Consider the following 18,439-nt stretch of genomic DNA (forward strand, 5'->3'; position numbering starts at 1 on the left):
AAGGCTTCTAAGAGTTCGCACACTGTACCAGCAGAAACTGTGGGCACGCCTAGAACCCCGTCGCCCGGTTTCAGATCCCCGTCCTCTTCCTCAGATGAAAAAGGGGAGATTCTAAGGGAGCACACGTCCAAGAGGAGCTGCTGCTTGGGGTGTTCCAATAGATGCTGCTCACATGGTTGTTCTCCATGGTACCACCAGTGTTTCCCTGACCATTACGGAATCAACGTAGGGGAACCCTTCCATACTGAATTGCTCTTCTCAGCGAGTGCTTGCTCTGATGCGAGACGGGGATCTCATTCCCCTCAGGGTTCTATGATGGTTTTTCAACTCCCAAGATCTGGACCAAGGGGAAGGTAGCCCAAGCAGAGCCTCGGAACCATCGCCTAATGAGGCCCTGGGCAACACTGGTGAGGTTTTCTCCCAACAATGATTTTCGTTCGTACTCTGAACAGTTCTTGCAAATGGTGAAGGCATTGGAGCTGATACCACACCTACTGATACTAAGCCCAGGGATAAGATTCTGCAATACATTTACTCTGGCACTTCACCCAGCATCACCTTTCCAGTCATCGAAGGGTTGGCTGACTTGATGAAGTCAGAAACCTGCCTCCAATGCCCTGACTGCGAAGAAGGCAGAGGCACTTCACAAGATCAGGGACGAGTCGTGTCCCTTCCTGTCGAAACACCCTCCTCCTTCCTCACTTGTAACTGAGGAAATGGAATCCAAGCAGTGTCAGGGTTTGCACTCCACACCATCGGACAAGGAGGGGAAGAAACTGGACTCTTAAGCAGGAGAATCTATGCTTCTGCGGCATTAGGCATTAAGATAGCCAATTATACAGCCATGATGAGTGCCTATCAAATCTTCCTATGGGGAAAAGTGGCTGCCTTTCATGAGTCGCTACCGGACGACAAGAAACCTTTGGCCAAGCTGACTGCGGCTGTTGTTCTGAGATGCCATGCATGGCTCAGATCCACGGCCCTGCCATTGGAAACCAGAGGCAAGGTAGAGGATCTACCATTTGAGGGCAAGATATTATTCTCAGAAAAGACTGATGATTATTTATCGCAGAAGCAAAAGGATCGCCTCACGGCAAAATTGTACAGAGTCTTCCCTTCAACTTCACAGGGATCTGGAAGGCAACAATACAGGCAGCAGTGCTATAAGGGGGAACCGTACCATTTTCACCCCTATCAGTCTTATCAGTATCCCCAAAACTGCCATTATCAACCAAACCAAGGGTCCCTTCCTAGGCGAAAGTCTTCGCACGGATCCAAGCAGGGTGCTCACCCCCAAGCTGTGAGGGCGCAGCAGAACAACCAGAAGCAGTTCTGACTAGCCCAGAATGAGAGGAAACCCTTTGGCGACAGGCTTTGTTCTTATTTTGCAACCTGGTGTGTTATTACTGCTAATACCTTGGTGTTAGATGTAATACCATTTGGCTATACAATTGAGTTTGATTACCTTCCGTGTCTGCACCTTCCTACTAAATCCTCTTCTGCTCCACAGGCTGAGCTTCTGGTGGAACTGCAAGCTCTAATTGACAAAAGGGCTGTTCAGTTGGTCCCAGATCAAGTCGAACAGTTGGGGTTTTATTCCAGATTCTTCCTAGTGGAGAAAAAAGACGGAGGATTTAGGCCCATACTAGACTTAAGAGAGCTTAATGGGCGCATAAGGTTGTGTAAGTTCAGAATGACTACTCTTAAGTATGGTGATGTTTCTTTTACCTCCTGGTTTCTGGTTCACAGTGGTAGACCTAAAAGATGCGTATTTTCACATCTCCATCCACCAGGCACTCAGGAGATACCTGCAATTCACATGTGCTGGTAGTTCTTATCAGTACCAGGTGTTGCCCTTTGGACTTTCCACAGCACCCAGAGTGTTCACAAAATGTGTGGCCATAGTGGTGGCTCACCTGAGAACTCTTGGTTGTTCCATATACCCGTACTTGGACGATTAGCTGCTATTAGCTCTATCATGGGATGACCTGCTTCAACAGGTGGATTTGACATTACAGACCTGCTCTGAGTTAGGTCACATAGTAAACCAGAAAAAGTCCAAGGTCACTCCTGCCAGGACTGTCCAGTTTATAGGGGCTATACTAGACAGAGCCTTTTTGCCATTGGAAAGGGTTTGTAAACTAAAGGGCATGATTTGCACCTGCTTTAAATGTAGGTTCCAATCTGTCAAGATAATACAGACCTTATTAGGCCTTATGGCCTCAACAGGAGTGGTCACCCCATTAGCTAGGCTATGCATGAGGGAATTACAGATGTGGTTTAACTCCCGTTATCATCTGGGGTTTCACTCTCAGGAGAAGAGGTTCTCAATCCCTAGGAAAGTGCTTAGGACATTGAATTGGTGGCTGAATGATGCCAACCTTTCACAGGGCATTGACATTCCCTACTCTGATGTTCCTGTGACCACCAATGCTTCCTCCCTGTGTTGGGGGGCACACTGTGGAGACTTAACCACTCAGGGCATTTGGGAAGCCATAAAGCATAATCTACAGATTAATGTATTGGAACTGTGAGCAGTGTTTTACGCCTTAATTTCCTTCTCAGATATAGTCACGGGAAAACATGTCACTGTCTTCATGGACAATTGCACAGCAATGTGCTACATCAACAAGCAAGGGGGGATGGTGTCCCGTTCATTATGTCGCAAGGCTATAACATTGTGGGAGTGGGCTGTCGACCATGATGTCCATCTACACGCAGTCCACATACCAGGACCAGAAAATGTCATTGCAGACAAGCTGAGCAGGGTGGGCACAGAAACTCACAAGTGGTTGCTCAATGACATATACCTTGATCCCATCTTCCATGACTGGGGTTGGCTCAAGGTAGTTTTATTTGCTACAGAAGAGAACAAGAAAGCCCCCCCTGCTTCTCTGGGAGATGCATTCCAGATCCCGTGGTCGGTGAGCCTCTTTTACGCTTTTCCCCCTATACCCCTCATTGCTAGGGTTGTAGGAAAAATGCAAGCAGAAGGAACATTCGCCATACTAGTAACACCCTTTTGCCCAAGACAACCATGGTTTCACCGGCTGTTTCAGATGTCCAACCAGACTTACCGCCAGCTTCCATTGGAGCCAGACCTACTGTCATGGAATGGAGTGTTCCACCATGCGATCAACAGACTCAGACTGACGGTTTGTCTCCTTCGGCGAAAGAGCCTCTCTCAGCAGGGGTAGCGGAAGTACTACTTAATGCAAAATGGCTGTCTACTAGGCAATCTTATGCTCGCAAATGGGGAAAGTTTTTGATTTGGGTATTAGACAGAGGAGGCGACCTAGTTTCATGTCCCTTACTGTTAGTTCTGGACTTCTTGTTAGAGCTCAAGAAGTCAGGCCTCTCCTTTTTCTCTGTGATGGTGTACTTAGCTGCCATCTCAGCGTTTCATGAACCTGTCGATAAAAAGATGTTGTTCTCTTATTATACTTCGAAACTGTTCTTAAGGGGCTTGATGAATATGTTTCCCCCAATAGGGAAACCAGTCCCTCAGTGGTCCTTACAATTAGTACTTACAATGTTAATGTCAAAACCTTTTGAGCCCTTGGCCAATTGCGCTTTGAAAATGCTGACCTTGAAAGTGGCTTTGTTAGTGGCAGTAATGTCAGCCAGAAGAGTAAGTGAGCTGGCTGCGCTGTGCATTGATCATCCCTTCTTGATAATTCACCCATAAAGGGTCACCCTTATGCCGAATTTGGATTTTCTGCCCAAGATTGTTTCTACGTTTCATTTGTCTCAAGACATTTCGCTGCCATTTCCACCCCCCCCCCCAATCATGCTAATGATGTGGAGAGGACTTTACACACACTAGATATAAGGGGGGCGTTACTGTTCTACCTAGATTGCAGTAGAAGCTTTAGGCTACACAGGCACCTCTTTGTCTGTTATGCAGGCCCCAGGAAGGGAAGAAAAGCCAGTTCACAATCTATTGCTAGACGGGTGTTACAGGCTATTATTCTATGTTATAAATGTGCCAACCTACCGTGCTCACTGGAGGTCCATGCACATTTCACGAGGTCACAGGTGACATTGACGGCACTTCTGTCGGGGGTCCCTCTTCTGGACATCTATAAGGCAGATATGGTCGTTGTCAGACACCTTTGTGAAGCATTATGCCCTTGATGTCTTCGACTGGAAGGAGGCAGCATTGGGCACTACGGTGCTACAATCAATCTTTTGTTGAACCATCTCCACCACCCAGGTAAGAAGCTTGGTAATCTCCCATGTGGGACTGCACCAGAAAACTGACAATGAAAACAGGGTTGCACTTACCTGTAACTGCTGTTCATTGAGGTCTTCTGTGCAGGCACACGTACCCTCCCTCCTTCCCTGCTGGAAACTCCTTACTTGAGGGTCGGCAGCAAAAGAGGAAGTGAGGATGGAAGGCGCCGCGCCTACCATTATAGGCTGTTTAGGTGGGAAACAGCCACGGCTGCACACTGGGAGGCAGCATGCACCCTCTGGAGAAAATTTAAAGCTACAGAAACTCCGATCGGCAGGCCAGCATGAATGAGAGTTTGGCACATGAGTTGGGGAAATACCCTGCCATGCCAACCTTTCTCTTGTGCATGTTATGCATGTCATCTCTGACTTTACTGGCTATCAAAGATTAGAAACCAGTAATCCTTCTAGCCCAGATTGACAGTGAAGCAAATGGTGAGCTCATCTCTACTCAGTATGACACCTCAGTGTTTTATTGCCCTTCTTGAAAAATACTGGCTTCCCATGATTTGATTCTAGTGGTTCAGTTAAAGGCCAGTTTTATATCTTTCTCTCATTACACACATACATGCTCACATTCACACCTACTCGTCTGCATCAGCACACACGAGGGTTTTAGGTCTTAGGAAATTGGATTGGTTTAGAATTTATTTGTGGAAAGTTATAAGCTATGAATGTTAATTGACAGAGAATGTTTCTGGCATATTGTAAGCAGGCAGGGATTGCTTGCTTAGCTAACATGCCATGTATTTCTATAAAATGCATATTTCACAGCGTATAAATAATGTAAGGAGCAATCATTCTGAGGCAATGCTGCATCTTCTCTCATTTTTAGAGCAACTCTGTTTTTCATGACCTCATTCAGAGGTTATATTTTTATGGTACCGTCTCTCTCAAGCCCTGTATTTATTTAAGGCTTTATTGCAGAGTCTGGTCTAGGATCCCGCTTCTATTTTATACTCCTCTTATACTTCCTTTTTTTGATCTACATTCCCAATTATCACCAAACCAGTTTGTAATATTTTTACCAGAGAGTATAAAAAGTGCATGAAAAGTGACATAAAGAGGAAAAATAATAATAAATACTGTATCTTCCACTAATATTTATACATACATAAAGTTTACACGATACACAAAAAATTAGAATTTCTAGAGAATTGAATTTTCGTGTAAAACAACTGTTAAATAGTGCAACAGTACTAAAGCCCAATTTGGAAACATTGTTTAAAGCTCAAGAATTATTTGAAAGTAGACAATTGGCTCCCTCTAGTGTAACCTCTACTGTTTTTCTTCTTTAATTCTATACTTTCCTTTACTTCCCTCTTGTATTGGCTCTTCTAAAGAAGCTCCCCCATGACTGCCAGTTTGCAGAATGAAGTAATTAATCTTATCTGAGTCTGAGTTAAAATGCTCTGAGATTGTTAGGAGTATACAGTTTTAGTTCATATGCTGTATCATTAATATGGCACATCACTGCATATTTACAATCATAATATTTTTTTATATTTGTAAAGAAGCCTTATAGCAGTATTGAACAAATGTTGAATGTGTATCTTAAATTATGAGTTATAGCTAGATGCCTATCATGGACAGGCTTGCAGCCTTGAGATTGTTACCCCTGAGGAAATGGTAGATAGAGGTGAAGGCTTGCAAAACAGCACAAGTCAGTGTGCATGAAGTTCAGACCCAAGATGTGTTACATATCCCTGGACTTGGAGGAACCTCCACACGTATGCCAGGAAATATCCCATCAACTAATCATACCATTTACTTTATTTTCTGTCTGCCTTGTGCATCTAGCTGCCAATAATTTTGCTTAGTCCTATTCCTCCCACCCAGCCACAACACCCTCCCATATTCATTTCCTTGGTTGTCTGTAATTGTTAATTGCAGAAGGAGTTGTTCATTTCCATGTGTTGGGTGGGGGGTGTTCAAGGAGGTGTGTCAAGAGGGGCATGTGGAGGTATAACAGAAATCCAAACCACATTATACAGCACATTTTTTTCCTTTTTAGTAAAACAGAAAAATATTTGCATGTCTCTATGCTTCACAAAAATAGTTACCTATGCCAGAATGTTAGCTGGTACCTGCATCTTTAGAAAACCTCTGAAATTTTGGGATTACAGTCCTCTGTCCTTCAGATGGAAGTGACACTTTTCCTGTTAGTCCAAGGCATGGCTTCACAGATATAAAACAGGCAGATTAGTAGAATTTAGAGAATTCAGGAAGTCTCTGTTGTTTGCCTAGGTAAAAAAAAAAAAATCTTTATTCAATACACGTCATCACATTCATGGGTAGTTTGTCTGTGAAAATTAGGCAGTTTTCATTGCTTTGTTCCTTCTGTTTCATTGTTCTCCAGTTTGCAGTTCGGCTCTGTAATGCTTACTCTTTGTTTTTGTTTTTAATCTGCTGCCTTTGGAGCTTTAATCCAGCTCCACCTTACTTTATTGTAAATTTATGCCTCAGGAGGGCTCTGGTCACATCCTATACTCCTTTTATTTCCACTCTCATAGAGCATCAGGTGTTCTTTACTCATGCTTTTACCTCGAGAACACCTTCCCTTCTGTGTTTGCATGACTTTTATATTTCTGCCTCCATGACTCTTTCAAAAGCTTTTTGTTGCCACCAAAGGTTTTTGCCTTAGAACTCCGTCCTCAGTTTAACTGGTAATATAAGAAGATTTGTTATAGATGGTAGTTCAACAGAATGGTCAGCGCATGAGGGTAGTTGTGAGGGAAAGGGGATCTTTCTTGCTTAAACAAAAGTAGAATTTATTTATAAGAATGCATAAGCATGATGCTTGCAGAGTTTTGATAAGCGTATAGATTTCAGAATAGTTCTTAAGCTTGGTGGTTTAAAAAATAATTATATATTCTTAAAGGTATATCCACAGACTCACAGTGCAATCCTAAGAAGAGTTACACCAGTGTAAACCCATTACAATCAATGGGCTTAGACTGGCATAACTCTGTTTAGGATTACATTGTAAGTCACACAGAGTAATTTTCCACACAGGTCTTAACTAAGAAAATAAACTTATCCACATAGACATAGATTCACTCAGGCCTTTCCACGTAGCTTGCCTGACCTAGATAGAATAATCTCTTTCTCAGAGTCTCTCTATACAAGACATCTGACATGTGAAGAACACGGGTTGGAAGATGCAATGGTAACTCGGAAGGGTAGTTTAAAAAGACAGAGCCAGCAGCAGGCCAAAGGCTTTGCTATACACTGGAGCTGTGTGAAGGGGCTGTGAAATGCCAGAAGGAAAACTTTAGCCCATTATAACCTCACCAGGTCCAAGTCCGGCTCTGGAATGCAGTTCCAGCTCATTTCCATTCCTCACTGCCCTCTGGTTGCAATCCCACACAGCTTTAGACTGGAGATATGAAATTGACAAAGCCTTCCAGGAGGTGAAGATAAAACTAACAAACGCTCTGAGGAGCAATCTCCTCTGGCTCTGTCTTTTTAAACTATACCCATGTAGAGAGATGAAATTGACAGAGCCTTTGGCGTCTTCGTATAAGAGGTCTCATTGTGTATAGAAACTCTTAGACAGAAATAGGCTTTCAGGCTTCCACACAGTTTGCCTGATTTATCCAGTATCCTTTCTCTGAAACTTACAAAGGCCGACTTAACCATAATCTCCTGGCTTGTCAACTGTCTTTCAGAAACACTGAGACACAGACTCTCAGGCTTTGCACAGTTTGCCTGGCTTAATTAGAATGAACACTTTCTCTGAAATACACAAAAGCTGACTGAAAGCCTTTCCCTCAGCACTGACTAAGAATTACAGTTTACTCTGCCCCCAGGGTACAGCTACTGTCCAATCAGATCACACTCCATTCACCCATCTAGCTCTACCTTCTTTCCTCAGAGATCTGCATATAAACTCTCAGTTAAAAATTGAAAATATCACAGCAAGCAGAAATAAAAGTCAAATTATATACATTACATGCAAACCATTACAAGCTCTATTTCATTATCTCTGTGTCTTGCTGTATTGTATTATTCTAGTATTTAATGCATTGTGTCTCAAGTTTTGTATTCCAGTTGGTCATATGTTCGATACTTTTCCTGTTGCATTGTTTTTAATTATGTAACCACCCAAAATCTTAATGAGAAATACGAAATATAACTGAAATTAATAATTAGTTAAATGATTGTGGGTAATAGCAGCAACATTGAACACCAATGCTGATTCAATTCTTTTCCCCTGAGGTGAAGAAGAGTCCCTAACCCTGTTCCTGGAAAACTGAGAGGACTTTGTTTTTGTGTTAGCCAGATTGATGTGAGAAGGGTCCTCTGTCTTTACAAATTCCAGGGGTTCTAGGAGTCCAGTTTGAGAAGCACTGGCTTTCATCCCTACATTTTATTTTCTTATTGAAAATTTTATATTACTTTTCTTTGGCAAGATCAAAATAGTTTAAAGGTAAAACTCACAGGTATCTACTAAGCAGAACCTTTGTAGCCACAATTTTATATCAAAATTAACACAGGCATCAACAAGTATTTCCATTATAATAAATTTATATTTAGAATACAGCATAAAAGTAAAAACCGATTAAAACTCATTGAGCCAGCTAACATCTCATTAAAATAAAGACCTTTCATTGCCCAAATTAATGTATGAATGGAATATTGTAATAGGAAAGTCTTGTCCAATATCTTAAAAGTTACTTAGATGTTTGAAACAAGAACTCTTTCTATGCATGAATCTTATAAAAGGAATTGTCCACATTAAGGGTCATTTAACACATACCTCTAAAATACATGCTGCATTGTTAAACTAGATGACACTTACAAGGCTCTGTATAGAATTAATTCTAAAGAAATACAGCTGTAACCAAAAAGGCCTGTTCATTGTTGTGGCTTCTATGCAGTCCCACATGGGAACTATGCATACTCAGGCAAGCCATGGATGTTCCAAAGCTCCTGACAGTGCAAGATGTTCACCCATCCTTTTTGTATGCTTTTCCCCCCAGTGCACCTATAAAAGGGTGGGCGAGAGCAGCTCCCTACCTCAATTCTTCTTTTGCCACTGCTGGAGAAAGATGTTCTCTCTGCAGTTACAGCTCTTCCCCCCACCCCCTGGTTGAAATAAAAGGCAGACACAAAGTTTGGGTATAAAATTGGGCCATTTTATTAATTTCAACATAAACTGTCAATACAGCAAGGGATCTAACTAACAGTACAGGTCAAGCCCTGGGGTAACCCATGACCTCCGCCTTGACCTGTCTGGGTGAGCCCCCACTGCCCCAGGGGTGAGCCATACAAGGCATGGCTGGGACCTGGCCAGCCAGGCAAATGGTTCCCCGTCCAAGCCTGCAGCACCTTGCCGTACAGCAGAAAGGCCGTACTTGTACAGGGGAGCCATGTGGCAGTCTGCCCTCGCAATTGGCTGCCATGGAGCCCACCAGTCTCTCCTGGCAGACCCCAATACCCCACCAATGGAGATGTGCCAAGAGGGTCACCGTCCTGCTCATTTTCCCATCCTAACCTGCCACCGCTAGGGCCAAGCCTCCTTGCGCCCCACAGGTGGCTTATGGCCAACCTGAGCCCTTGCCATAAATCATCCAAGAATATATCATAGCCAGAAACTGATAGGTAGACCCCATCACCTCTGTTGAGGTTGGCAAATTCAGTAAGCTGGGGGGGCAACCAATAATGCCCCAGCCCTCCCCAAAAGCCAAAGTCATTCCCATTCAGGTGAATGACCAAAACAGGAGGTGGAGGACTGCACCTCCCCTCATCAGGCCACTACTTGCCTGGGTGCTGCAAGCCTGTGTGAGCCTGTAAGGAAAGGGCCGTGCCCTGTAATTCAAGGTCAATACCCTCCAGGCGAATGACCAGTATGTGAGGCAGAAGTCAGCACCCCCCCTCAAAGCATCAGGCCACTACTTGCCTTGGTGGTGCAAGCCTGTGTGAGCCTGTAAGGAAAGGGCCATGCCCTGTGAGCCAAGTTTACCACCCCCCTGGCGAATGACCGGGATGTGAGGCAGAGGTCCGCACCTCCCCTCGGAGCATCGGGCCACTACTTGACTGGGTGGTGCAAGCCTGCACGAGCCTGTAGGGAAAGGGGACATGCTCTGTGAGACAACATGAGGCGGAGGACCACAACTCCCCTTGAGCCATTAAGCCCACTACCGGCCGGAGTGCAGCAAGTCCTTGTAAGCCTATAGGAAATGGGCATGCCACGACCCTGAGGTCACCCAGGTGAACCCCCCTCTCTTGCCACCTAAACTGCAGCACAGGAACATAAATGGTCTGACCAGTTTCATAACTCTTTGGGGGGGGGGGAGACTTGAGAACATGGACTGCCCCTTGAATTGTTACACCAAAAGTGAACAATGTGGCAGACAAACTCCCTTACCACGAAACATTACCACTAAGATCTGGAAACCAAGAAGCATCAGAGCTAACCTGAAAACTCTACCTCTGAGAGCAGGTCCTCCTTCCAAAAGGCAAGCCCATTAAAGCAGTTGGGAAACTTAACTCATCCTACACTGCCAAATCCTCCCTGATACCTCTACAAAACTTAAGCCTGTGATGGAGAACCTATGGCTTCAAGTAGGGGTTCCAAGAAACTCTCTATCAGGTGCCATCACACAATAGGCAAAATTAACCCTCGCAATGGTTAGAACCTGCAGAGCCCTCACTTGCAAAAAGAGCTGAAGCGCTCAAAGGCCACTAAAAGACAGAGCACTCCCTTCGAAGAGCCCTGACTGTAAGATATTGCCCTTATGATATTGCCCTATGAAGGGAAACCCAATGACACAAAATCTTTGAGATGAACTGGTGAGTGAAAGGCAGGCTCAATGTCACATTATCCTTTTATTCAAGGGGATCTGCAACCCTGATCTCCAAGAATCCAGTCTCCTTTCAACACCTCTGATGGATCAGCTATGCCTTATTTTCTCATTGTATACTAAAGTATCTCAACTTCCAGTCCTAGAATGAATTAATCCAAGGTGCCCAACTGGAACTTAAACACTGGAACTTAAGTATCCGTATGAATTAACCTAATTTACATTGTGTATAGGTGACCTCAAGTATAAAAAGAGGATCTCAGCAGATGTTTTTGGGCCACCTCCTACTTTTTTGGCCTCCTTTTAGCCCTGTATTTTGGCCCTTAATTGGGTCTCCATTTGTCTTCTTTAGTACCTCCATTATTTTTCTTTGTATTCTTTCAACACATGTCTGAAGTGTACTGTGTGCACCTTATCTGTCCATATACCAGGCACCTTTTTCAGCTCGTGAGCATAGCTAAATGCGATCCTTCATGTAGACCTTTTGGAGTTATTTTTGGGAACTTTACATTGCTCTGCAGGACAGGTCATAGAAACAGAAACATAGAGCTGGAAGGTTCCAATGGTCATCTAACTCCTCTCCCCACTCCCACAGTAACTGCTGCTTTATGCACAGAGGAAGGCACGTGAACACTCCAGGATCCTCAGCCAATCTCTTTTGACTGTTAGGTAAATTCACCTCACAACTCTGTGAGGTAAATTAGGCTTAGAATGTGTAACTGGCCCAAAGTCACCCATTGAGCTTCCATAGCAGAGTGATGAATTTAACCAAGGTCTCCCAGATACTAGTTTGAAACCCTAACAAATACACCACACTGGCTTTTGTCTGGTGGCTGCTGTAGAACAGTAGTGAGCAGCTGAGCCTGGATGAGTCACAGAACTTGTGTGGTCTGTCAACTGGCTCAGTGGACCTGGTCCCAAGTTCTCCCTTAAAGGCCAAAATTGCCCTGGAAAGGGCCCTCACCTCTTCCCTTGCCTTTTCCTGACAGAAACCAAGGCTTGAATATTGTTCAGGTTGCCTAGCAAAGGCCACTGGGGGCATCTTTTTTTAAAGCTACAGATATTTTAATTATTTTGAAGCTTTCTTGCTTGCTTGCTTTCTATTTCAGACTTTTCTGCAGACTTGGAGCTTGCCTGTCCATGGCTCCAATCTCTGGATTTATGCATCCATGGATGGGGCCCCATCACGAATTAGATATATTGATATTCTATGTGAAATAAACTAGCACAGGTATAAAAATAATTATTTCTATTTTTCTTCCACAGGGACTGTATTATGCTCTGTTGTTTAAACAGTGGCACAAGCTTTGTGGCTGGTTTTGCAATCTTTTCTGTCCTTGGATTTATGGCTTATGAACAAGGGGTGCCAATAGCAGAAGTTGCTGAGTCAGGTATGTGTATTTATTTACTAATAATGTTCTTTGAGGGGTCAGCCTCATTCAAAAATAAAACTGCAAGGGTTTGGATCTTCCTGTTCATTTAATTTTTGAGGAACATGTTGGAATGACAGCAATCAGACTTGGCAACATAACAATGTTCATAATGGAAAAATGAAACAATGTTGGGAGAAGGCAATAAACTTGTCCTTTACTGTAGTAAGTAGGGTGATGCTTTCTCTTTTGCCATACTGTACTGCAGCGGTTACTACCACAGCAAAACACTTTTGGCAAAACACTATGGCAAAACACTTTTTCACAGTTGCTGCAGCCACTAGGCAATATATTTGCTATCTCCTGCAAAGTGCATTCCAGTGCTCCCTCCCACAATTGAGTTGAGGGAATAAGGGGTGGGGTTTGTTGCAACTGTCAGAAGGGAGGGCTGGCCAAGTGCCCTGGCATGCCCTTGCATGCTGCATTGGGGGAGCAGTGTCAAGGGTGGCCACAAGTGTCCAGTGTCCACCTCCACACTCCTCCTTGTCCCTGGCCAATGAGCTGTTGAGTGACAACGGTGAAGAACAGCATGTGGCATCAGCCCTGCTTTCCTGGGCCTTGGATAAGAAGTAGGGTAGGGAGACAACAGCTGAGTGGCATGAGGCTTCCCATCCTTTCAGTACCTGCCCTTCCTCTCTTGCACCTCCTTGCCTTGGTCTCCACAGCCTTCCCTGGCCTCCTGGCCTGTTGGCGCACACCCTTTGTCCCTCAGCACCTTGTTTCCTGTTTTGTCGTATTGTACTGCAGCAGTTACTACCACAGCACAGCATTGCAAAGCAGGTGTTTCCTGCACAGTTGCCTCAGCTGTCCTTTGCAAATGTTTTTACATTCTTTTGAGCTGTTCTTGACAATGCCATCTAATGGGAATGGATGCCTTTTCAGTATATGAAAATGATTGTGCATGTTCCCCCTCCCTCATCTCAGCTAGGATTATTACATGTCATTGTATGGGACAGGGCTGAAGAAATCCTGTTTGCTGCAGCACATATTGTGTTAGCCAAGTTGGGGGAAATTAACCAGTCACACACATGCATTCCCATACATTTTATCAATTTTATGGTACAACAGAATTTCTGATTCAGATTTTTTGCAAACATCAAGCGTTATGGATTTAAAGGGAAGTTTTGGTATCTAAGCATACTATGTTACAGCACTGAATATCTCATATTCTTGCCTCTGTGGATGATTGGATCAAGGATCTATTAGATCTGTGTATAAGGAAGAGAATTGCGTACAACAGATGGGAAGCTCCTTTGACCTTCATTACCTTCTATCACAATTTCTTTTATCTTTCTAAACAGTGATGTCTCACTTCCTTGCTTAGCTGACTCCATATTATTGCATCTCACAACCCCATTCTCATCCCCCCTTTAAAATCTCTACTATTAGTTTCTTAAGTATGTGTAGCTCTTACTTTCTTTTTTACTGATGGCCTATGTTGGAGAAATGGGAGGGGAGGGTTATTACATTTACTATTCTATGTGAAATAATAATCAAAATCTTAATGGGAAAACATCTACAACAGTTGGATTTGCTTGCTGAGATAGCAGTGCTGGTTCATTGTCTTGTGAATTTAGTTTTGGAGAACCTTGGTCCCCATGACACATCTTGGCTAAAATATTTCCATTGTCTTGCTTTATTTTGCTTAGCAAACTTTCAAGTTTCTTTGAGAGGGAGGAGGCTATTCCTTGGGAGATTCTTTGTATAATTTCTTCTTGAGGTTGCTTCATGACTAGGGGTGTGCGCTTCGGGCAGCCAATTCGAGCCTGATCGGTCCGAATCAGACCTGATCCTGAAAGCTTAGGGATTTCCGAAACGGGGCCAACATGCTGGCCCTGATTCGGAAACCCTGAAGCAAAGCTTCTTGAAGCATTCATAATGCTTCGGGAAGCTTTGGGTTTAAGTGGCTGTTTCCCTGCCACTGTGAGCAGCAGGGAAAGGGACATTTAAACCCCTGAATCAGCTGCTCGTTGGGGGCTTCCCCCAACGAGCAGCTGAGAGCCGGCGCTGTCGGGGCCAGGAAACTCCTCAGCCCCAACACCAGTGGACGAAGGAGGCAGCGGGAATTGCAGGCTTAAGTCTGCAAACCCCCTTTCTCTCCCGGGTGCTTCTTTCACCCAGCGAGGCACGGGGAGGAGGAACGTCTCCTCCCCGAGCCTTGCCAGGCGAACAGAGGCAGCGGGGATTGCAGGCTTAAGCCTGAAAACCCCTCCTTTCTCTCCCAGGCTCTCCTTTCACCCGGCAAGGCTCGGGGAGGAGGAGCGCTTCTTCCCCAAACCTTGCCAGGTGAACGGAGGCAGTGGGGATTGCAGGCTTAAGCATGAAAAAACCCTTTCTCTTCTGGATGCTCCTTTCATCCAGTGAGGCTTGGGGGTGAATGGAGATGGCGGGGATCACAGGCTTAAGCCTGCAACTGCCCTCCCCCACTCTCCCCGCCACCTCCATTCACCCACAGGTGTCAGGGATGTGCCTGACACCTGCGGGTGAATGGAGGTGGCAGGAATTGCAGGCTTAAGCCTGCAACCACTGCCTCCCCTCTATCTCTGCTGCCTCCATTCACCCACAGGTGTCAAGGACGTCCCTGACACCTGCAGGCAAGTGGAGGCGGCAGGGATTGCAGGCTTCAGCCTGCAACCAGCCCCCCCTCTCTGGGCGCTCTCCCCGCCACTTCTGTTTGCCCGCCAGTAACAGGGACAAGGAACTACTTGTCCCAGTTACCGGTGGGAGAACGGAAGCACTGCCACAGCGGGGATCGCAGGCTTCAGCCTGCACCTCAGGAGGAGTGTGGCAGCAGAGGGCTCCAGGCTGCCGCCAATGCCACCGCAGCAGTGGCAAGCCCTCTGCCCAGCTGATGTCTCTCCCGCTCTCTCTGCAAACATGTAAGTGGGTTGGGGGGAGGAGAAGTTGCCCCAGGGAAAGTGGGGTTCCCCAGCAGGGGTGAGAGGTGGGGGTGAGGGAATTGCCCCTCTCACTTCTGTATGCTCCGAATATTTACGGTGCATACCGAAGCGAGTAAAATAGCATAATTCCAAAGTGGCTTGCCACTTTGAAATTATGCTATTTCCAATTTTTCCCCCCGCTTCAAATAAACCCAAAGCGGGAAGCCTGAATATTTTCAGGCTGCACACCCCTATTCATGACTGCAACCATTTTTTAGTCCAGCAGGTGGTAATAGATAGTGAAACTATGCAGTTCAAAATCCACCATCTTCCCCCCTTTTTTGTTTATGTCCACAAATTTGTTAAATCTCTTGTGTAAAGACTTTTAAATTCTTTCCTTTAGGTGATTTGCAGTCCAGATTAGCCCGATAATGTAAGATATTAAAATCAGTTGTTTGTTTACAAAAACACTTGTTGTAGTCCTTAAAAAAGAAGTTTAGTAAAGCAAGCCAAAAGTAAAAAGAGAAACGATGGAAAAGATCTGGCAAAATTCCCAACAATTAGAAGAGCTCTGTAAAATATTGGCTGAGTTCCCAAACTCAGTTCTTAGTTATCAGTAACTTGCCGATCAGAGAGGAAATCCCTATTATTTTATGTCTCACTTACTGAATGTGTCAATGCAAAGCTGAATAGCAGCCATCTTTGTAGTTTTCCACTGCTGAAATAGCTATCGTCCCAGGCAGATGGAAGACTATTAATGGTTGAGACATTTATTGGAGAGAAGAAAATGCTACTGGTAATGATATATGCACCAAATGACCACCAGGAAATTTTTTACCAGAATTTAAATGAAGTCTTGACAAGATTTGACTATATGGACATATGCTTAATAGGAGATTTTGATGCGGTATTTTTCCAAGACATGGATAGGAAGACAACATATGCTTAATAGGAGATTTTAATGCGGTATTTTTCCAAAACATGGATAGGACGACAACAAAGAAATGTAAGAATTCAAAAGGTCTTCTCCCAAGATCCTTCTTTAGATTGGCAGAAGAATATAAATTGATTTATGTGTGGAGACTAAGAAACCCAAAAGGAAGAGACTATATGTTTTATTCAGACTATCGTAAGTCTTGGTCTAGAATAGATATGTGTTGGATCTCAACAAGCCTAGTGCAAGAAGTTAGAGATGTTGATGTACTTCCCAGAACATATGCAGATCATAATCCCCTATACTGAAAATAGCAGATGTGCCAAAGAGATTTAGATGGATATTGAATACACAACTTCTGAAGAATAAAACATTTCTGCAAGATGTAAAGGAAGAAATGAAGCAATACTTCCAGCAAAACATAAACCCGGAAACTCACTTGAATATCATTTGGGATGCAAGCAAAGCATACTTCAGAGGGCTGGCAATAAGGTATGCAGCAAAGCAAAGAAGGGAGAAGCAACAACGATATAAAGAGATAATGGAAAACTTGGAAAAGAAAGAAGAAGATTTTTAAAAAGACCCCTCGAATGTAAACTTTTAAAGTAATATTAAGGTTTTACAAAATCAAATAGATTTACTATTAACGGAAGATACTGCACAAAACATTAAATTTGCTAAACAAAATTTTTTTGAACATGCAAATAAGTCAGGGGGATGGTTAGCTTATAAACTTAGAAAGGAAAAAGAAAAGAGACTTATCCATAGTTTGTATGATGATACAAAGAGAGAAAGGACGCGGAAGAAAGAAAGAAAGTGGTGGAAACCTTCTATAAATAACTATACAGTAAAGATGAAATCTCAGTAGAAATCCAAAAACAGTATTTACAGAAACAAGAGTTACCTAAATTACCAGAGGAAAAGAGGAAATGGTTGAACGATCTGTTCACAGTAATGGAAATAGTGGAGGCAATACAGAAACAAAATAATGGGAAAACTCCTGGACCAGATGGACTTCCAGCAGAGTACTATAAAGCACTAGAAGATGTTATTATTTTACCTTATAAAAATATGATTACCATAGCACTAGAAGAAACAACGCCTGAAACATGGATGGAGGCAACAATTTCATTAATACATAAAGAAGAAACAGACATGAAGGAAATTAAGAACTACAGACCTATCTCCCTGTTTAATTGTGATTATAAAATTTTTGCTACAATACTAGCTACAAGACTGAAAAAAGTATTACTTGATATAATACATCTGGATCAGACAGGTTTTCTCCCCAAAAGACAATTGAGAAACAATATTAGAATGACTTTAAATTTATTGGAATATTATGAAGCTCTTCCAGAAAAGCAAACGGCGATAGTGTTTTTGGATGCCAAAAAAGCTTTTGATAATGTTAATTGGCAATTCTTTATTGAACAAATGAAATAAATGGATTTTGGAATGAGGTTTATAAAAGCTATTGAAGCTCTATATAGCAAACAGGAGGCAAAAATAATTATTAATAATGAGCTGACAGAAGCGATATCGATAGAAAAAGGGACAAGACAAGGCTGCCCTCTCTCACCATTAATATTTATCTTGATGCAGGAAATATTGGCAAGAACTGTAAGAAAAGATCCTGGAATAAAGGGAGCATCCATCAAAGGACATAAATACAAACTACAAGCATTTGCAGATGACCTACTATTTATATTAGAGGAACCATTGGGCTCAGTAGAGCAATTAATGTAACATAAAGGAATATGGTTTGATGGCAGGAATGAAGATTAATTACCAGAAAACAAAAGCGATAACCAAAAATATGACTACATCTCAAAAAATGGAATTAATTAAATTAACAGGAGTCGAGTTAAAAAAGAAAGTAAAATATTTAGGGGTATATTTAACTTCAAAATGCAGTTCGTTACTGAAAGATAATTATGTGCAACTGCTTCAAGAAATTAAGAAAGATTTAGAGAGGTGGAGAGGACTTCAGCTTTCACTGATGGGAAGGATCGCAACTATCAAAATGAATATATTACCACGTATAATATTTTTATACCAAACCATCCCCATCAGTATTAATAAAGCATTTTTGAAGAATTAAATAAAGCAATATCTAACTTTATTTGGCAAGGGAAAAAACCAAGAATTGAA

The 18,439-nt window shown here is 43.2% G+C and overlaps 1 protein-coding gene across 1 annotated transcript in view; it reads left to right on the plus strand.

Annotated features, from left to right (window-relative positions):
- SLC6A11 (solute carrier family 6 member 11) overlaps positions 1 to 18,439 on the plus strand; it is a 184,891-nt gene that overhangs the window by 122,950 nt on the left and 43,502 nt on the right. Inside the window, exon 9 of the mRNA XM_054976982.1 lies at positions 12,312 to 12,436. Coding sequence (XP_054832957.1) covers positions 12,312 to 12,436 — 125 coding nt within the window. The remainder of the gene's footprint in view (positions 1 to 12,311; positions 12,437 to 18,439) is intronic.

Source organism: Eublepharis macularius, chromosome 4 (genome assembly GCF_028583425.1).
Source record: "Eublepharis macularius isolate TG4126 chromosome 4, MPM_Emac_v1.0, whole genome shotgun sequence".
NCBI classification, from domain to species: domain Eukaryota; kingdom Metazoa; phylum Chordata; class Lepidosauria; order Squamata; family Eublepharidae; genus Eublepharis; species Eublepharis macularius.